This window comes from Felis catus, chromosome D1 (genome assembly GCF_018350175.1).
Source record: "Felis catus isolate Fca126 chromosome D1, F.catus_Fca126_mat1.0, whole genome shotgun sequence".
In the NCBI taxonomy this organism is placed as follows: Eukaryota; Metazoa; Chordata; class Mammalia; order Carnivora; family Felidae; genus Felis; species Felis catus.
The window spans coordinates 113,831,826-113,852,193 of record NC_058377.1 but is presented as its reverse complement, the minus strand read 5'-3'; the positions used below and the strand labels follow the sequence as shown (position 1 = coordinate 113,852,193).

General features: G+C 64.6%; 1 protein-coding gene across 10 annotated transcripts; it reads left to right on the top strand.

Moving 5' to 3' along the window:
* The first annotated feature begins 1,246 nt into the window (after positions 1 to 1,246).
* On the top strand, positions 1,247 to 17,615 carry TNNT3 (troponin T3, fast skeletal type). 10 transcript variants are annotated; one of them, XM_006937640.5, is made up of 17 exons: positions 1,247 to 1,342; positions 4,235 to 4,267; positions 4,447 to 4,460; positions 4,984 to 5,001; positions 6,066 to 6,083; positions 6,236 to 6,250; positions 7,237 to 7,248; positions 7,464 to 7,478; positions 9,896 to 9,914; positions 12,286 to 12,331; positions 13,309 to 13,425; positions 13,528 to 13,605; positions 13,741 to 13,854; positions 13,952 to 14,061; positions 14,181 to 14,271; positions 15,957 to 15,997; positions 17,403 to 17,615. In XM_006937640.5, the coding sequence occupies exons 2-17, from the start codon at positions 4,251 to 4,253 to the stop codon at positions 17,455 to 17,457; spliced, it is 780 nt and encodes a 259-aa protein (XP_006937702.2). In that variant the 5' UTR covers positions 1,247 to 1,342; positions 4,235 to 4,250; the 3' UTR covers positions 17,458 to 17,615. The 10 variants fall into 10 exon arrangements, with proteins under 10 accessions (XP_006937702.2, XP_006937701.2, XP_011285377.2 ...); XM_006937639.5 differs by having other exon boundaries at positions 7,234 to 7,248; XM_011287075.4 differs by lacking the exon at positions 15,957 to 15,997 and adding an exon at positions 15,359 to 15,399 and having other exon boundaries at positions 7,234 to 7,248.
* The last annotated feature ends 2,753 nt before the right edge of the window (positions 17,616 to 20,368 follow it).

Sequence of the window (20,368 nt, the reverse complement as noted above, 5' to 3'; positions counted from 1 at the left end):
TCCAGCCTCCGCGAGGCAGGAGGGAGAGGGTCCCTGCCTCCCCCTGCTGTGTGACAGTGGGCATGCCTCTCCTGTCGTGGGTCCCTGTGGCCTTATCTCCGACTTGCAGGGATTGAATGAGGTGCCAGCGGAAGCCTTCCGGAAGCTTCTGAGGCCCCAGAGCAGGCAGAGAGCTGGGTGGAGCTGGGGCTAGGGCGTGCGAGCCCCCCGACGTCCTTGACCGGAAGCCTCTTCTGGGTCTCCCCAGGGCTTACCCCGGTCCTGCGCACCGAGCAGACCCCACCGTCGGTGCTCCTCCCTTGCCTGGAGCCCTCGGGTCTGGAAGGAGGTGCCGGCCTGCTCTGACCCCTCTTCGTGTCTCGGTTTCCCTAATCCGAGGGTCAGGCCCGTCGGAGCTCGTGGCCTTGCCAGCTAGTGAGGGGACCATCAGAGGCCCGGGAAAGGTGTCTGCCGGGCGGATGGTGCCATCTGGAGTTCTGTGGACAGAACGGCCAGGCTCCACGGGCACGTGGCGGGGCCCGCCCTGAGCAGCACGCTGAGTCTGGCCCCGGGGAGAGAGGATCTCAGGGTCTGGACCCCCAGACGGCGGCTCCCAGGCTGAAGGAAGGGGTACGGCCCCGGTCGCTGGGGGAGACCCAGCAGGACCGTCAGCAGTCGAGATCCTGTTTGGGCTGTTTCTTCTCTCACACGTCTGTCCTGTGCCCCAACAGCACCCACGCGAGAGCCAGGCCTGGCCACTAAGTGGGGCGCAGACAGGACAGAGGCCTGGCTGAGGACGCCCAGAGCCCTGCTCTCCACGGCGGTCTCTGGGACGCCGGGCCGCGTGCTCTGATGGAGGACGAGGGTGGGCCTGGGGCAAAGTGCCCACGCCCCAGACACCGTGGGGGGCGGGGGGCAGCTGGACTGGGGGAGTCGGGGCCCCCGTCTGGGACCCCACAGCAGCCTGGCCCAGAGAGGGCCTTGGCTGCGTCCCTGGGGCCACCCCGTCCCTCCCGTCACCCCTCCTCAGCCCATCAAGAATGTGCCCGCTGTCGGGGGAGTAAAAATAGAAGCTGACACTTCCCGGGGAGGAGGGTGGACCTTGCCTCCGTCTCCAGACACGTCCCCCACATCCGCGCCTCCTCAGGCCTCCTCCTCTGTTGTTCCTATACTTGGTAAGGGGCCTGCGTGGGCACGGCCCCTTCCCGCCTGCCCCACATGCCCGGCCACCCAGCCCCTGGCCAATGGGCTGCTGGGAAAGATCAAATGTCACTATAACATGAAGGCGTGAGCTGAGCGGGCAGTGCCTGAGCCGGTCCTGTCCACAGGGAGCTCTAACCCTTCTCTCCAGACTCAGCCACAGGTCGGTATGGCCCAGGGCTGGGCGGGGCCGGCCCGGCATTTGAGGCACGTCTTGGGTCCCGGGGTGCTGAGAGGGCCAGGCCGTCGTGTTCGCACATGTCTCAGCTCCGAGCGTGGCGGCCTGGAGAGCCCACGAAGACAGCCCAGGGTCCCAAGGGTGCTGGCGCAGAGGGTGATGCTCTCTGGACGTGGGGGAAGCCACTCTGAACGGGAACGCGACAGCCGGGGTGGCCCGAGGAGGAAGGTGGGGGCTCCCTGGAAGGAACGGGGCAGAGGGCTGGACAGAGGTGCCCAGGAAGGGCGCTGCCCACCGCCCCGAGGGCCCCCGGGCGCCTGGTCCTGCCCCCCCCCCCCCAGCCCTGGCCCATCTGGGCCTTTCCCCGGGGACTCCAATAAGCTGAGGGCACCAAGGCCAGCCCCTCGCACAAGCCGGGAGTTCTTGTCCTCAATCACCCCCCTCATTGCCTCCAATCCTGGCATTTGTAGAGACGAACACGTCGGGGGGCTTGTGTAATTCATCCCCAGGGGCAGCTCCGTGAGGAGGGGAGGCCAGGACCCTCGCAGCCCCAGGGGCACCTCCCAGAGGTCAAGGACAGGGGTGGACGGGCCCAGGCAGGGGGCGCAGTGGGGACCTGGGCCTCTGTCCTCGCAGGGTGGAGGGCATGCTCCCCAGGGCCCCGCCCCTGCTCCTTGCCCTCCGGCCTCCCCCTGCCCCATGCCGTGGGCTCAACTGCCCTCCTGACTTCGCCCAGACCGGGCGCCCGCACCCGCTGGTGTCCTCAGCCACCGGGGGAGGCCGGGCCAAGAGCCACTGCAGGATACGGTGGGGGCCCAGCCGGGGAGTGGTGACGCGGCGGGGGGCCCACAGCCAGTGAGGACAGGGCCTCCCACCTTTCCCACCCCATCTCGTCACCTGGGAAGGAGGGAAGGGGGTATGCGTCTCCAAGGAGGTCTGACCTCAGGGGCTATTTTCACTGTCGCCCCCGCTGAGGGATGGGCTTCCTTCCCAGCTGTCGAAGTGCCGTCCCTGCCCTCTGGCACCCCCCACCTTGGCCCCGACAGACAGTGAGGTGAGGGGACAGAGCAGCCCTGTGATGTGTCCTTCAGGGCTCCCCTGGCCAGAGGGGCAGGATGCGGGAGAAGCGTCTGCTTCTCCCGGGAGAGTGAGACTTTGCCAGGGGCTTGCGGGCACCCTGCCTGGGGATACGGGGGTCCTCCTGGGCACCCCCTTGGACACCAGCCCAGAAGGCAGGAAGACAAGATGCAGGAGGTCAGGCGGGCCTGGGACACCTGCGGGGGCTGGCGGGGAGCTGGCCAGAAGGAGACCTGAGCTCCGCGGCTGCCCTCTCAGCCCCCCTCCCAGCGTCTTGGGTTTCTGGGCAGAGGTGTCTTGGCTAATTTGGGTGCCTATTTCTGGACACCTCAGCTGCCACTGGCTCCTTAAAAATAACCGGCCCCTGGGCTCAGGCCACACCAGCCCCCGCTTGAGGCTGCCGACAGGTGTAGGGCCCTGGCCGGGTCGAGGGGGGGCCAGCAGGGCGAGGCCCCGGGCTCTCATGGAGCCTCCCATCCTAGAGAGTGGCCCCCGGCGGGCTGGGGTGCTGAGGACAGGGCCCACGGGGAGAGACGGGGCCCGGGAGCAGGGGGAGACCCCAGCCGTACACGAGGCGGGAGGCTGTAACCGGAGCCACGCGCTTCCCCGGGCTGGGGTGGGGGGAGCAGCGATCTGTGGGTTAATTCTGCACGGAGCTTAAATTGCTCTGGGAAAATTAACATTCTTGACAGAGGCTTCGGAAAACTGTTCCCACCTTAGCGCTGTGATGCTCAGGCCTCCTCGGATGATGAGCTTGTGTTTTCTTATACGCAGCTCCCTGGGGGGGCACGGCTATTGTCTTCCACTAAGCTGTGATATGTTGTCATGAACTTTGTGTTTTAAAACCCCGGGCCAACAGTGTGATACAGCTGCTCAGAGCGTTCCCAGGCCCCGGGCCGCCTCAGGCGTGTGCGGCGGCCAGCTCACGGAAAGAGGGTCCCTGAGCGCACTGGCCTGGCGCGGGCCGCACCTGCACACGTGAGCTTCCCTGCAGACATTGACAAATTCAAGAGCGTCCGAGGGGCCTGGGAAAGCAGGCCGGGGAGGGCCAGCCAGATGGGGCCTCCACTCCGTTCGCGCTCGGGCCCCGGGCTGGGGGCACGCGGCCGCGGCCAGATCCTGTCCCCGTGAGCTCGGGGGGAGGTGGGGAGACGAGGAGACGGAACGGCTCGTACGTTCTTGTGATTTGGAGAGAGGGGGCTGCACAGGGCCCTGGGGGTGCCCAGGGCACCCCAGAAGGAAGACGTGGGGCCCCTGCAGGAAAGCATCAGTGGGGGAAGGGAGCTTGGAGCTCACACCAGGAGAGGCTGTCACAGGGATGGCGGGGGCCGGGCACACACACTGGGGGAGCTGGGCTCTGTAATCTAGGGGCTCCTAGGGAGCCCCCTGACCTCGGCCCAAAGGCACAGCCCATCACGAAGCGGGTTTTGAGTCCACGTCAGCAGGGTTTCCCTGCTGTCCAAAGCAGCCTAGACGCCCCTCCTCGGGGAGTGCTCTACAGAGGATGTCGGCCCTGGGTGGGGGTGGACGCCACGACCTTCCAGCATCCCGTCCAACTCTGCGATTCCAAGCTCCAGGCTGGAGCCGGGGCAGGAAGGGGGGCAGGGTGGGAGCAGAGTCCGGCGAGGAGGGCTGTGGGGGCCTGGGGAGGAGGCCCGCCCAAGGCCGGACACTTGGCCTCCACCCTGTCCTTGGACGTCCCCTCACACCCCCAGCCCTAAGAGCCCAGCGCGCGCCCACGCCAGCACTCCTAGACCAAGGCCTTCCTGACTCTCGTATTGGTCCCCCCCCCCCCCACAGAAACAACCCTCCCACCATGTCGGACGAGGAAGTGTGAGTACCAGTCTGAGTAGCTGCCCGCCCCGTGTGGGCCCCTGGACCTGAGCTGTGTTCAGAGGCCAGAGGACCTGCTGGTGTTTGTTACGAGCCGCTGAGTGAAAGCCCACCTCACCTGTTCTCTCTCTCTCTCCCCCCCCACCCCTTCTCTCTTTCTTACCCTCTACCCCCAACAGTGAGCAGGTGGAGGGTAAGTGTCAAACGGTCTCCTCTCTGCGTCCACCCCAGACGGAAATCTCACACTTGAGGCAGGCCCGTCCAACTGTTGACAACGTGGCTGTCCTTGGGGACCCCTGGCGGGGAACCCCAAGAAGCGTCACGGTCCGCGGCGGGTGCTAGACCGACCCCCCTCTGAACATGGGCTCCCCACTCCCGCCCCTGCGGCTGGGACCCCTCTTTCTCCAAGGTCATGTCCCCGAGATGTGGTCACATGAAAACCCTGCCCCCGTATGCCCAGCCTGTCCCGCTGGCTCTCCGGGCGGCGTCCGGGAGGGGGTCCCAGGCCCTAGCCGCCCCTTCAAGCTCACCCAGCAGGACCTGGGTGCCCCAGCACCAGACCCCCCAGCCCTGCGGGCTTTTCTCCCCTGGAGCTGGCGGCCTCCTCGGGGCCCAGGGACCCCCGGTCCCCATCCTCAGGGTTCCGGGGCTGGGGCAGCTGGCTCCGGGCCCCCCGCCCCCCGCTGACACGGCCCCTGTGTTCTACCCCATTGCAGAGCACTACGAGGAAGAAGGTAACTCTGGGAGCCCCGCACGCCCCCCACCCCGACCCAGCGGCCCCGCCGCCCCTTAGCTCAGAACCTCTGCTTGCGGCTCGGCCTCATCCGTCCGTCGGTTAACTGTGTGTCTCATCATTAACTACTCTCCGACGTCCCTGCTGACCTCCGGTCTCTTAATCCACTAATAGAAAATCCTTCGTTCCTGCACATCCCCGTGGTGCTGCAGGGACTGAGCTGGCACGTGCCGGTTAAGACTCACCCTCACCGACATCAAGGGCCGGGTGATGCGGACCCTGCTTGTCCCTCTCTCTGTCTCCGTCTCTGTCCCCGTGTCTCCGTCTCTGTCCCTCACTCTCTTCGTCTGACTCTGTCTGTCTCTGTCTCTCCCTCTCTCTGCCTCTGTCTCTCTCTCTGTCTCTGTGTCCCTGTCTCTCTCAGCATCCCCACCTTGGGGCATAAGCTTCGGGCCGATCTGGAGCCCCCTCCCTCGCTTGGGCTGGTGTCTGGGGGGGAGGCCCGCGGTCGTGCCTGGGCGGGTGCGGAACAAAGGGGTGCCGCGGCACCTGGGAGCCGTGCGGGAGGCGTCCCCGCACCCTCACCAGGCTGGGCCGTGAGGCGCTCTGGGTGCTATGTTCTATGTTTTGAACATGTTTTGAAAACACTTCGCTACCCTAACAACGTAAGCAAAATGTTTCTTTTTGTGCCAAAAAGGTGGAAAGACTCCTCTCTGAGTGGGACGCATGGTCCTGGGGAACTGCCCCTTGGTCCTGGGGAACTGCCCCTTCCCCAGCGAAGGCTCCCCTGCCCCCATTTCTGCCAAAACCCTCCCACACAGACACCCCCGTGTCGGGGCAGACGGGTGGCCGCGGTCCCAAGACCCCAAGGAGGCAGCAAAGGGCGCGAGGGTGCTCACGGGACAGAGGCAGAGTCCAGGCCCAGGTCTGCCGGGCTCACCACCTCCAGCCTGGAGCACCCACTGCCCCTTCTCCCCAAGGGCCCCCTCCCGCCACTGCTCATGCTCCCCTCTAATGACTGTCCTTGTTCCCTCTCTCCCTCCTGTCCCGCGGCTCCCACCTCAGAAGAGGCCCAGGAGGAAGGTAAGTGGGGTCCAGGAGCCCGGCCCCCATGACACCCTCAGCCCTTCTGCCCCCCGCGTGTCCCCACCCCCTAAGGACGTGCCGTGTGCTCTTGGCCTAACCTCTCCTCTCTCCTCCCGCCGCCTGCACGCCCGGCGCCCCTCCACCCGCAGAAGTCCATAAAGAAGGTACGAAGACACAGGACTTCTGGTCCCCATGTGGGGCCCGGGTCTGGCTGGAGCCCACGCAGGGCGGGGGAGAGGGCGGGGAGGCAGCGAGGTGCCAGCCAGCAGAGGACTCCCACATGTGGCCCTAACATCACCCACTAACCTTGGCCAACGCTTAACCAGAGAGGGGGGTCCCCGGGGCCACGCATCCTGTGAGAGGCAGGGCTGCGGATGGGCCTCAGGCCCCGGCACAGGGAGACCGGGTCAGTGGAGGCCTGGCCTCACCGTCCCTGGAAATATCCCTCCCCTGAGGGTGGGTAACCGAGAGCCCACGGCCATGTGACCCCTTGACCGGGTCGGGGCCCAAGCCAGAGGGCGAGTGAGTGCAGGATGATGGAGGAACAGCCCATCATCCCCCAGCAGGGACACTGTCACTCCCTGGCCACCCCTCCGCCATGCCCCATGGGCCCCTCTTCAGGATCCAGGTGCACAGCGGCAGGGTAGGGGACCCTGTGCCCGGATGGGCGGGCTGAGCAGCCGAGCGTGTCCCTCGGAGGCTAGACAACGGGGCGGTGGGTGCCCTGCTCTGAGGCCGGAGGGAGGGGTGACCCCTGGGCTACAGGCCCTGCCCTCAGGACTCACGCTGCTACCTTACCAGGCCACAGCCAGAGGCTGCCAGCCCGCGTCAGCCCTTCCCGGGGGGCAGAGGACAGGCGGGGACCCCAGGGTCCCCCACAACCAGGGGTCTGCCACTCCACCCTGAGCCCTGCTCCCGGCAGATCAGCGAGGCAGGGACAGGATCGGGGAGGTGGGGGGCGGCAGTGCCCATGAACGCTGACGGTGTCTCGCTGGCTTCCCGCACGCTCCCCGCCCCTTGGCCTCGGCCGCTGACCCCCCGCCCCCCGAGTGGCGACCGGTGTTTCCATTAACCTGGGATCCTTCCTCCTTTGACCTCTGACCCACGCGTGGTGTTGCCTCTTGTTCCGTGGCCCTCCCTAACCTAGAAGTTCATGAACCAGGTATGTGCCATGACTTCAGTCCCGTGTGGGTGCCTGTGCACACGCGTGACCACGTGCGGGTGTGGCCGGGCGCCCAGGGGCCGAGTAACCTACTCACAGTGTGGTTCTGCTGGGCCCCGCCACCCCTCACCCCTGTCCCCCTCAGCCTTTGCCGAGGCTCACAGCTGATCTTCTCTCTCCCCCTCCCCCACGGTGCCGTTCTGCTGCTCGCGCAGAGGAAGTCCAAGAAGGTATGCCCTGCCCCTGCCCCCCCATCCCCGCCCTCCCCCACTTGCGGCCCGGCTCCCGCCTCCTTCCCATGGGCTGAGGACAAGGTGGGAAAGGTTAGGTCCTGGGTGCTGGCTCCGGTAAGACTGACTGGTGGCCACAGGCTTCCTCCTGGCCCCCTGGCGGACAGCATTCCGGGGTTGCGGGGATGAGGACCTTCCCGGGCACCCGGCAGGCAGGTGGGGGTGGCCAGCCGGAGCCCGAGGGCAGAGCCCACGGCGGGGCGCTGGCCCCCAGAAGAGGATGCCGAGGTCCACTAGGACCCTCTGGACCCGACAGGTTCTGGTGGAGAAGAGCAGAGCGGGAGAGACAGGACAGAGCCTCGCCCTGCCCCAGAGAGCACATCAGAGAGGGGGCGTCAGGAGGGGTGAGGTCGAGGGGAGGGTGGGCGGCCACATGGGGTGAAGCGGAAAGTCAGGCTGGGGCCCCAGGCAGGATGGCGGTGACCTGGAACAGCCGGGGGCCTCGCGTGCAATCAGGTCCCACATCCCACCCAGCACCTGAGTCGGGGCCAGACACACCCTTGGCGGGAGAAGGCCCCCGGGGGGGGGGTGGCGAGCCGGGGTGGAGGCCAGGGAGACACGGGTTCGAGTCAGGGGCCCGAGCTGTCTGCAGTCCCTCCCCTCGGCGGGGCTGCGGGGGCCTCCTGGCTGGGCCTGAACCCTGAGCACAACCCTGAGCACGTCTTCCCTTCTCCGGCCTCAGAGAGGCTGCCCAGGGTGGGGGGCGGTGAGGGGTGCTGACCCCGGGCTTGGTGGGCAGATGCTGGGCTGCCCAGGTACAGGGGTCTGGGGAGCAGTCCTGCAGGGGCTAGAGGTCACCAGGTCACCCTGGGACCCACCTTGAGACGGAGAGTCAAACAGGCAAGTGGGAGCGGGGTGGGGGGGGCTCTACCTGGGGGAGCTTTGCAGCACAGTCCCCCTAGCTCTGGGGGGCAGCCCCGGGACCTCTCCAGCTGGGCCCCCAGAGAAGGCAGACAGCTCAGAGTCACCCCTTCCTCTTCCTTCTGCCCCTTGGTCAGTTTCCTGCTCCCAAAGCACCCCCTCCTCCCACCCAGTTTCCCCCACGCTCTCAGCCCCCCACAGGGATGCTGTTTGTGGGTGTGTGGCAGGCTCCTAAGCACCCCGGGTGAGCCCAAGCCGAGGGGGACACTTGGGGGTACGCCAAGTGCACGTGCAGCCAGACTCCCCACCCCCACCCCTGGTCGGCCAAGGGCACAGGCAGGGGAGCAGGTGGTCAAAGCCGAGTTCTCAGCCCGGCCTCTCTGGGTCGTGTAGGCTGAAGGCAGTACGGTGGACCCTTCATCTCTCTGAAGGGCCCAGAGCGGACAGCGAGGCACAAGGGTCAGGCAACTGTTAGACATCTGCAGACCCCAGGCTGTGTCCCCGCCAGCCAGGACCTCCCCGAGGCCGGAGGCGGGGGACGGGGTGGCCAAAGGAAGCAGCCCCCGCGGGAGGGCAGCCAGGCCCAGGCAGGCAGGTCGGGGAGGGGGGTAGCATGGGGACTGGAGATCTCAGCGTGGATGGCCCCACGGCAGGCCCCCCGAAGCACCCACCCTCAGCTGCAAGGCTCCCAAGTTAGGGAGGGTCTCAGCTTTCCCAGATGGGCTCTGCCGGCCCCGGTGGACAGACTCAGAGAAGCTAGGGGCTCAGCCTGCCGGGGACGTCCGCTCACCACCAGGCCTCCCCATCACGGCCGCCCTCAGCTCCTGCGTCGGGTCCCCAGACAGCCAGGGCACTGGTGGGGTCCGGGTGCTGTCCCTGGCTGGCGTCGGGCCCCACGGCCCCCGTACCCTCGGCCCCCGCCTCCCCAGAGGAGCAGAGGGAGGGTGAGGGAGGCAAGGGCCCCTGGCCGGACCCTTAGAGAGGACACACTGGGCCTGTACCCCTCTCCTTCGCCCGCCTGTCTGTCTTCCTCCCGACGGCCAGGCCGGCTGCTCGCGTGGCGTCCACCGTGGGGCACGGCTGCCCGGGCCTCGCACACGCTGTCCAGTTCCTATTTCTGCCCGGCACAGAGGTGGGGTGGTCAGAGGGGACCGGGCGCCTGGACAGGGGGTGCCTCCTCTCTTCCTCCTCGATCCCCCGAGGACGCCGTGCCCCTGGAGTCCGTTCCCTCCTTCCTCCCTCGTTCCCCCTCCCGTGCCACATCCTGGTCCACACGCCCGAGCTCTCCTCCTGGGACCCCACAGGGACTTTCTCTTGCTGCTGGCGGGCAGGCATATGGGTGGTAGGCTCGGCTGGAGGGGGAGAGGCAGGCGGGCGTCCAGGCAGGAGCCCCCAGCCCCCAGCCGGGTGGCCCCAAGGGGCCTGTGGGCAGGAGCAGGCCACCGGGCTCATCCGGTCTCTCTCCCCTCTCCCCATGCCGGCGCCGCGGTGTCCAGAGGAGAAACCGAGACCCAGGTGAGTGTGGGGCCCGGGCAGGGCTGGACACCAGGGTGGGCCGGAGGCAGGGGGCACCTGGGAAACCGGGGTCCCGTGGAAGACAACGCCTTTGGGCTCTGTGGGGGACGAAACCCCAAACCCCTTCGAGAAGGTGGCTGCTTCTTTGCTCCCTGGTTGGGTGTTTAAAGCTCTAGACATCTGGTGAAGGTCCTTGATGACAATGGGGTTATTTGGTGCCTTCCCCCCAGGCGGGGAGCAGAGACGATCGCTGGGGGTACGGTGGGGCGTCCCCACCCAATCGTCCAGTGTGGGCAAGGAAGGCTTTCTGTAAGAGGAGGCTGGGGGGCCAAGGGAGGACGGGGAACAGGGGGTCGGGGGAGACAAGGCAGAGAGAGGGAGGCACAGCGGAGCTCCCCTCTTGCTCCCCGGCGCCCACTGCGCGCGGCCTGCGGTGGGGTTCTCCCGGCCCTAGACGTGAGGCACCCTTGAGAGGGGCTGGAGGGAGGGTCTTGCCCCGTGGCCCCTTCAGAAGAAAACCGCGAGTGGACCCACCGCCCCCACTGGGGCCTCTGGGGAGCCATCGTCCTGGTCTGGATGGTCTTTCCCTCCTTTGACCTGCTTGTGAGTATTTCAGGGATTTGTTTTTTTAACCCAAGTCTTCACCAGCACGTGCCCGGGGTTCGCGCCCACCTGGGGAGCGCTCTGGGGTCCGGGGGGCTGCGGCGCGCTCCGGGTACAGCCAGCATATTTCCACCCACTGCACTTTATTTTTCTGCTATTTTAAATAAAGCTGCCGGGTCACAAGATATTTTCTAGCTTTGAAAAAATGTTTGTGTTTTCATTATGAAAATAAAACACCTCATTAAAGAAAATTTGGAAAATACGTAAAAGTCCAACGAAGAAAGAAAATCATCTATAACTCTCCCCGCCCGCCAGCCAGACTGCGGGAAAAGGCAGAAAAGAATAAAAGCCTTACTTCTTCCTACTCTTTCCATGCGTAGGGCTCGGAAAAAAAGATTTAAACTCTGAGCCGTTTTTCAAACATCGCACTGTCTATACAAACTTCAATTCTGCTTTTTTAAATTTTAGCACTATTCATAAGTATTTTTCCATGTTTTTACATAGCCTTCTTAAATATTTTGAATGGCCACATAATATTCCATCAATTGGACAAACCATAATTTCTGGAACCGTTCGCCTTCTGCGGGACATTAAGGCTTCCCCCAATATTTTACTACCATAAATAACGCTGGGTGGAAAGTGTTTTCTGTCTTTCGGGTTATTTCCCTAGGCCACATTCCCAGAACTAGAATTACTGGGTCAAAGAGTATGAACGTCTTTCAGGCTTTTGACGTCCGTTGCCAAATTGCTTTCCACGGGGGCCGTGCCAGCGCGGGCTCCGACGTGGACGTGAGCGGGTCTGTGCCCCACGCTGCCGCGCCCGGGGACACTGATGGATGAGGAGGGCCTCTCGGGGCCGCTTCTGCCCCCATGCCTCCGATTACTCCGGGAGAGCCTCTCCCGCGCACCGCCTCACTGGCCGTCTTTCTTACCGAGACCTGGCATCGTGCACCTTCTGCCCATTTATCTAACGGCAAAGGCGTCTGCACGTTTTCTCAGCCATCGGTTTGCACAAGGATATAAGTCTTCTCTGTACTCGCTGAAAATATTTTTCTAGTCTGGGTTGGGCTCCCCCCCCCTTCCAATTTTTGCTTTTTTTTCACATACATAAGTTTTTCATTTGCATGGAGTCGTCTGGCCATCTTTCCCTTAGCGGGACCTTCTGGTGCTGCCGAGCTTAGAAAACCCTCTCCTGTTCCAGCATTTGGGTCCATATTCAGACCCACTCTCTTCTGTGGCTTGTTTTAAACAACTGTTGTTGTTGTCGTAACTCTTTGCTCCATCTGGAAAGCACTGGGGGCAGGGCCCGGGATCCGAGGGCCTCGTTTCTTCCTCAAACTGCTTTCTGTCCAGCCCCCTTTCTTTGGGTCCCCAGGAAGACAGTTTAAAGAGGGGCCGGAGACACATAAAGGGTCAGGATGGCTGTTCCCGACCACAGAGGCCAACGCCCGTCAGGGGTCTGCAGTGGCCAGCCTGTGTCTGGTCTGGCCTGCCTGTACTTCTTTGTTTGAGAAAGAAGGAGAGAGTGCCCTTCCTGGACAGACGGGGGTGAAACAGCCCTTTCGATGTCCAGATGTTGGCAAAACAGAGGGACGCAAAGAGGCTGAACTCTTCTCAAAGGGGTCAGGCTGCTCTGGGGACAGTGGGTTACACGCCTGACCAGGACACACACACTTGTCCTCAGCTGTCACCCAGGGCGAAGGGTGGGAGGGCCAGACCCCTGGTAGGTCTCTACCTACCCCTGCTCACAAGCCTCTCTCTTCTTCAGACTCACTGCTCCTAAGATCCCGGAAGGGGAGAAAGTGGACTTCGATGTAAGTTTATGGGACCCGGATCAATATGGCCTCCATTCTCAGACCCCCCAGCTTTCAGCCTACAGACAAGGCCTGGGAAGGTCATCTGCTCTCAAGCAGCCAGAGCCAGAACCTCCTGGTTCCAGGAAACTCTGCCTTAATTTATTTCTGGACCAAAAGAAACTCCCACAGTGTCAAGCATCTCTCTTCCCTCCTCTCCCATCCACCCACCCATCCATCCACCCATCTGTCAATCCATCTGTCCACCATCCATCTACCCATCCATCCATCCATTCACTCATCCATCCACCTATCCCTCCAACCATACATTCACCCATCATTCATCCATTCACTCATCCATCCACCCATCCATCCAACCATCTGTCCATCATCCGTCTACCCATCCATCCAACTATATATTCACCCATCATCCATCCATTCACTCATCCATCTACCCATCCCTCCAACCATACATTCACCCATCATTCATCCATTCACTCATCCATCCACCCATCCAACCACCCATCTGTCCACCATCCATCTACCCATCCAACCATCCATTCACTCATCCATCCACCCATCCATCCACCCATCCATCCTTTCACCCACCCATCCATCTGTCTATTCAATAAACTACCTCACTCACCAGTTTCCCCTCTGTCTGGCCCATGTGGAACATCTCTGAGGATGATAACGGGGCCAAGTCAGAGCCAGTCCATCCCAGGAGTGCTGATGACCTCAGGGCTTTGCGGGGCCCCGATTTACCCACAGGGAGGGCAAAATTCCTACCCTGGGGCTCAGGGATCAGGTCGCCTTTGGGCCTCAGGAGGGCAATGGCCATGGGAACACGGTGAGGGCAAAACGTCCCTGGCCACCCTCGTGTTGGCCAGAGGAGACAGGGCGCCCCTGCCGGAGCATGGGAAGGGGCCGCCTGCCGCGCAGGGGGGGGGGGGGTCAGGCGGGAGGAGCTGGAGACGAGGGGCCTCTTCCACCCACAGGACATCCAGAAGAAGCGTCAGAACAAGGACCTCATGGAGCTGCAGGCTCTCATCGACAGCCACTTTGAGGCTCGGAAGAAGGAGGAGGAGGAGCTGATCGCTCTCAAGGAGAGAATCGTGAGTCGGGGCCCTTCTGGGGGGAGGCGGGGGCGGGCGGTCGCCCCGGGGAGGGGGCGCTGGGGCTGGCGAGGCGAGGTTGACCTGCTCCTCCCGCCACAGGAGAAGCGCCGTGCGGAGCGAGCCGAGCAGCAGAGGATCCGGGCCGAGAAGGAGCGGGAGCGCCAGAACCGGCTGGCGGTGAGCCGGGGGCCCCTTCCCCGCCCCGGACCCCGCGCCCGCCGGTGACCGGGGCCCCCGGCCGGGCTCCCCCTGTCCTGCGCGGGCGGGTCCTCGAAGCCCGGCACTGAGGCCTCGGGGACGGGGTCTCTGCAGGAAGAGAAAGCCCGGAGGGAGGAGGAGGACGCCAAGAGGAGAGCGGAGGACGACCTGAAGAAGAAGAAGGCCCTGTCCTCCATGGGCGCCAACTACAGCAGCTACCTGGCCAAGGTGAGCGCGGGCCCTCGGAGCCGCGGCGCGGACCGGCCTCCTGTCGGGGGGCGGCGCGCCCCTCCTGAGGCCGGGCCCCTCTGCCGTGTCCCCTCAGGCCGACCAGAAGAGAGGCAAGAAGCAGACGGCCCGGGAGATGAAGAAGAAGGTTCTGGCAGAGAGGCGCAAGCCGCTCAACATCGACCATCTCAGCGAAGATAAGCTGAGGTGGGGCCGGGAGGGGGCGGGGCGCTGGCTCTCCCTGGCGACCCGAGGGCGACGGCGGGTGGCCTGCGTCCCGCCTTCCGGCGCTCACAGGCCCCGCCGCGCCTTTGCCGCCTTCCCAGGGACAAGGCCAAGGAACTCTGGGACACCCTGTACCAACTGGAGATCGACAAGTTCGAGTTTGGCGAGAAGCTGAAGCGCCAGAAATATGACGTGAGTGCGGACACCTTGGCCCTCGGGTCCCGGGGCGGCCACCTCCCTGCACCCCCGCGGCCTCGGCGCCCGGGACGCCCAGGAGGGCCGTCCTCACGGGGCCTGGCCGCAGGCACCCTCTGGGGCCGCCTCTGTGTCCCAAGCGGTCGGCCTCGCTCTGAGGGCCACGAGAGGAGCGGAGGGCAGAGGGGCCTCGGGGTCCAGGCTCCGAATCGCCCGGAGCCGGTGGACAGCTCGCCCCAGTATAGCACAATTTCCTCTAGCACCAGGGTGGCCTCCTGGGATCCCCTGGGGAGGCCCAGGCTCAGGTCCCCAAGCTGTCACCTCCTCGGGTCAGTGCAGGCAGGAGGGCGCGCACCCCCTCCAGCAGCTGGGAAAGGGGTCTGGGACTGAGTCCCCGGCAGGGTGGCTGCCTAGAGCCGCCTGGGCGGGGTTCACAACTCGGAACAGTGGCCCTGTGCAGATTCTGTCTCCCTGACGCCCCTCCAGCCGTGGGGAGGGAGCGCCGTCCTGGTGGCTGGGAGCTAACCTGCCCTGTGCACACGTGACCCCACCAGCTTCACCATCAGCGGCATGGTCCCCGCCGTCCGCTGTCCTCCAGGGTCCCTGGCGGGAGACGGCGCACACCCCAGGGGCATCTCCCACGGCTGTCGGCACAGGCCGCCAGGAAAGCGGGCGTCCGGTGACTGGGAATGCGGCCCCTTCTCGGGAGCCGCGCCGTAGGGCAATTTGCCTGGTCCTTCTCAGTTTCCTCACCTCTCCTAGAAGGAGGAGGGGCACCGGGGCCGTCCGCGGAGCACCCGTGTCCCTTCCGCGCCCAGGGTCAGGGACACCGCCGTCCTCTCCTGACGTTCCTCCGGGAGGCCCGGCGTGAAGGAGGGGGGCTTCACCCGCTCATGGCCCCCCTCGGGGTCCAGGGAGTCGAGTCGGGCACCCAGTGCCTCCCGACACACCTGTGAGTGACCCGCAGTGGGTCCCCAGGGGCCGGAAGAGCCACGAGGGCCCCCGCCTGGGCTAGCCCAGCACGCGGCAGGGCCCCGAAGCCTCAGCCACCCACCCAGCCCGCTAACCATCTCGGTCTTTCTAGATCATGAACATGCGGGCCAGAGTGGAGATGCTGGCCAAGTTGTAAGTAGCCAGGGTCCACCCTGGACCGGGCTCGTGGTGTGCGATGCACGGTGAGCCTCTCGCATGGCAAGCCTGGTTCGTGGAGGATGGCAGCGGAGGGCACGGGGACGGAGGCCGGCCTCCCGACCCCACCTCCTCCCCACCACCTGCAGCCCGAGGCTTCCGAGGTCGCCCTGCCGCCCTTGCCGGCAGGCGGGGAAGGGCCTTGCCCGCCCCAGCCAAGCCTCTCCGGGCGGTCAGGAGGAGGGAGCGAGAGGGCCGGCTCCGACCGGAGTCGGGGGCTCCGCAAGGCTCGCCTCCCTCCCCACGCCCCCGCCCCGCATCCTGCCGCAGGCCCGCAGGTAAGTGGCCGGCTCCAGAGCGGCTGCGTGTGTCTCAGCCCAGGTCTCCAGCTCAGGCCGCCCAAAGTAAGTCAGAGGCACGAGCCCCGGGGCCGAGGGCCGCTGCCTTCCGAGCAGAGGAGCCAGGGCGCAGTAAGGCAGCAAGGCCTCAGGTGAAGAGGGCCACCGGCCCGGCCCTGCTCGAACTGCCAGGTAAGCCACCCGTATTCTTCACAGATCACCAACCTCAGGAGCCGCATCGATCAGGCCCAGAAGCAGTGAGTAACCCCCCCCTGCCCGTCGCTCTGTGCCGGGCACACGGTGCCAGGGGGCTGGCTGGCTGCCGCCCCCCTGACCGGGGCCCGGCGCTTTCAGCCGGTCCCGGGGGCCGCCGCCCTCGACGGTAACAACACTAACTGGTGGGCCACTGGCGCCCGCGTGTCTGGAACCCGCACCCCCAGGCCTGCAGCCTCCTCTGGCCCTTCCTCACCCCAGAGCCCCGGGAGGAGGCCGCCTGGGGATTTGGGCCGTCCTGGGCCGCCACCCCGACTCCCCAGCCGAGCGTTGCTCCAGATGCGACCTGCTTGGCTGCAGGCCTCCCTGGCCCCCGTTTCTTCAGACGGTGAGCCCTCCGTCTGCAAAATCACCCGAGGTCCGTGGGACCCATGCCCACAGACGCCAGGAAAGGCCTGGAGGAGCCCGCCGCCCCCAGGGTGGGCGCTCCAGTGCCCCCTGTGCTGGGGTTTTACCTCCCAGTCTGATCACTGAGCCCGTTCACACCCCCACGGAGTGCAGTGTCCCCAGGACCACTTGCCGTTGGGTTTCTCTCCCTCCTCCACCGGCCCCTGACTCCTTGCTGCTCCCAGGGCTGGGCTCCTCCGCCCCAGGGGACTGGCCAAGGGGACACCCTCCTCCCTGGGCTCTGTCATGGGGGTTGTGGCAGGCCTCGTGAGAGCCCTTCCGTGTGTGCCTGTGTGTGTGCGTGCATGTGCGTGAGGGTTCTCAGGCTGGCCCCTGCAGGACGCGGGCCACGGGCATGGCCACCGGCACCAGGGTCTCCCCTGAAGCCACAGCCAGAAGTTGTCCCCGGAGCGTCAGCTTCTGGGACCTTGACCCAGCATCCAGCTCCCTGCTGGCTGCCTGATGTGCAAAGTCAGTCAGACACAGCAGGCTCCTAAGGACCGCCATCCGGCAGGGCGCTGACCTTCTAGGCCCCGAGTCCACGAGGCCTGGCCTGCTGGCCCGGGGTCAGGGAACAAGGGACTGTCCTCAGCCTGTCCCGTCTCAGGAAGGCTGTGATCTGGGACGCCCAGCGCAGGCTCTTTCCAGGCCAGAGTAGCTGGGACAGTGAGAGCCATCTGTCCAGACAGCTTCCCTGGCAGGCTCCGGTCTGCCTGAGGGTGGCCCCCCGGAGCCCGAGCCCCTGGCAGGGGTTGGGGGGTGCCCTGGGCTCGCCGTTCCCTCCACTAACCACACTAACCGTCCTGGCACAAGGCGCCCAGGCCCAGCCGGGCCAAGTGCAGGTGAGTCACCATTGCTTGAAATGTGTGCCCGGGGCTTGGGTGGGTGGGCTGAGCTGTCGGGGCCGGGGGGCTGCCGGGGGGGGGGGGCGCTGAGGAGGATCCAGGCCAGGGCCCCAACCCCCTCCCCAGCCGCTCAAGACCAGCTTGCTTCCGTTTGCAGTAGCAAGAAGGCCGGAGCCCAGCCCAAGGGCAAGGTCGGCGGGCGCTGGAAGTGAAGCAGCCAGGGAAGCTTCCGGAGGCAGAGACCCTCGGCCCGTGCAGCCCACGGAGCAGCGCCCGGCCCCCAGACCCATCCCCGGGCACCCCCCACGTCTCTGTCCTCGCTGCCCCCACCTTCTGGGGCCTGTGAATAAAGCTAGCAGGCTCCCCTCCACTAAGCGTGTGCTGACTCTTGGACGGGAGGTGGGGGGGGGCCCTGGGGGGGCCTGGAGGAGGGGGCCGGGGGGGTGGCTTGGGAGGACAGGAGTATGGGGTGGTCACCCCGCGGGCCGGGGGCCCGTGAGACACGGGGCGCTCACCTTCGGGGTCGGCCCGGGAGACGACCGGGCCCTGGGCCCAGGTCTGGGGCGCCCCACCCCGGCTCTGCCGGCGGCTTCCACATCTGTCCCCCACCCTGCGGCCCACGTGCCCCTCGGTTCCCCGCCTCAGCTGGGGTCTTTGCCCCCCGCCCCCGCCGTGAGCGGTCCCCCGCCGCCTGGGTCGGCTCTGAAGCCAGGTTGGGGTGGGAGAGCTTGGCTTTGGGAGGGTGTGGGAGGAGGGGGGCCGGAGCACACTGGGAGAGCTCACAGGCGTCCCCCGGAAACGTGGGGGGCAGACGCAGGGTCCAGAACAAGGGGGTGCACTCAGCCCGAGGGGCCTCTCGCCCGCGGAGGAAAGGAGTAGGAAAACACATTTCAGCGAGGGCAGACACAGCACACACAGACCCTTCTTTCTATATTATCAGACGGCACAGTGCACAACTGTGTAATAAATTTGAAAATCCTGACCGAACAGAATTATGGAAAATATAAATCACGAAAATTGGACGGAGACGTAGAGCCTCGCACAGCGAAGCATTCACGGAGGCGGCTTCAGAGCCCGGAGCCGCCCCCCGGGAGGGCTGCGCGGAGCCGGAGAACCCGAGAAGCGCGCCTTCCAGAGAGCCACGGGGCGGCGGGACCCCGGGACAAGGTCGAACCCCCAGGCGGCACGTGCCCGCCCCAGACACAGGGCTGCGCCCCAGACGGACGCCCCGTGGCGCGTGTGGGCGCCCCCCCCCCCCCCGCACACGCTCACAGATACACAGGCACGCTCGGCCCCCCCCACCCCCGCGCCCCAGCCCCGCCGGTACACCCGTGGGGAGCAGGTGAGATACACCAAGCGTGGCCCCTGAGCCGTACTGCAGAGACTCCAAGGTGAAGGCCTTCACCGCACAGAGGGCGGGATCCGCCCAGCCCACGCTGCCGTCCCACCGCACGGCTTTCTTCCGAGAGGCGACAGCTGCCCGGGGAGACGGTCAGCCCCGAGCCAGGAGGGTCGGCTCACCCCGAGTTGTGCAGACACGGGCTGCCGGGAGCTGACCAGAACGCGGGCAACCACGGGTAACACGGACAGGTCCGGGATCTGAGCGGGAGGTTTGAAAGCACATCCCAAGTCGCCCACGGGTCAGGAGGATCAGAGTAGCGGGGGACAGACTTGAACCAGATAGTCAGGTGTGGAAGACGGGTGTTGGCAGAAGCCTGTTCCTCCACCGGGGCACCCGGCGGGGTGGGGGGGGGGGCTCAGCCGGTTAAGCATCTGCCTCTTGGTTTCCGCTCAGGGCATGATCTCACGGTTCTTGAGTTCAAGCCCCACGTGGGGCTCTGCACCGACAGCTCGGAGCCCGCTTGGGATTCTCCCTGTCTCCCTTCTCTCTGCTTCTCCCCTCCTCTCTCTCTCTCTCACTCTCTCCCAAAATAAATAAACTTGAAAATCTAAAAAAAAAAAAGAAAAGAAAAAGAAGGTTGTTTCTCTAAACCAGAGTACACGTGAAGCAATTTAGAAGCTGCCTGGGACCAGCGCTTGGAGCCAGCAGTCAGCCCCCTGCGGCCAAGTGGACCCAGGCAGGGAACTTATTAGCGTGTGTTTAGAAATGTCAGCACATCTGGGGCTGAGCCTGGAGGCCGGGCTCTGCCAAGCAGCGGGCCACACTGGAAAAGCAGGGGAGAGACCCCCCCCCAAACGCTCAGGTTAAACATCTAATTCAAGAAATCAAAAGATGGGGCGCCTCGGTGGCTCAGTCGGTTGAGCATCTGACTTTGGCTCAGGTCACGATCTCAGGGTCTGTGGGTTCGAGCCCCGCGTCGGGCTCTGTGCTGACAGCTCGGGGCCTGGACCTGCTTCGGATTCTGCGTCTCCCTCTCTCTCTCTTCCCCTCCCCCGGTCACGCTCTGTCTCTCTCTCAAAAATAAATAAACATTTAAAAAGTTTTTTTAAAAGAAAGAAAGAAAATCAAAGATTGGTTTTGCAGAACTGGTGAAGTGATCCTACTCGAATCACCAAAAATACTAAGAACTTTTTTAAATGACGTCGCGACCGAGGGGGTCCCCTCTGATGCGAAGGTAGTTTTATATTGGCAAGCAAGCCGTCCGGGGGACTCTTGAGACAGTCACCGAGCGGAGGCCTGGGGGAGACTTGGGGGAAACAGAACACAGTCAGTGAAGGCGATTCTCAGCCAATTAAGAGTCGAAGACGGTTTCCTTGGAGCGAGGAAAGCATCTTCCAAACGCCTACAGCAAACATCGCCCTCAACGAGGAAATGTTTCAAGACTCAGGCAGGAATGCCACCTGCCTCCTCACAGTCCGGGTGTCTCAGCCAGAGCTTCGGGGCGAGAAAAATAAACTGCCAGAAAAGGGGGTCAAGAGGCCAAGAAAAATCGTATCTTGTCCTACCTACTTGTGCCTTAAAAAGTTGCCACTGTTTGGGGCGCCCGACTGGCTCGGTCAATGGAATGTGTGACTCTTGATCGGGTTGTGAGTTCGAGCCCCACGTTGGGGATAGAGAGTCCTTAAAAAGAAAATCTTAAAAAAAAGTTCCCACCATTCACAACCAAATAGTTGTCTACCAAAAAAAAACCCCAAGAAAATAAAATCTGCAACTCTAAATCA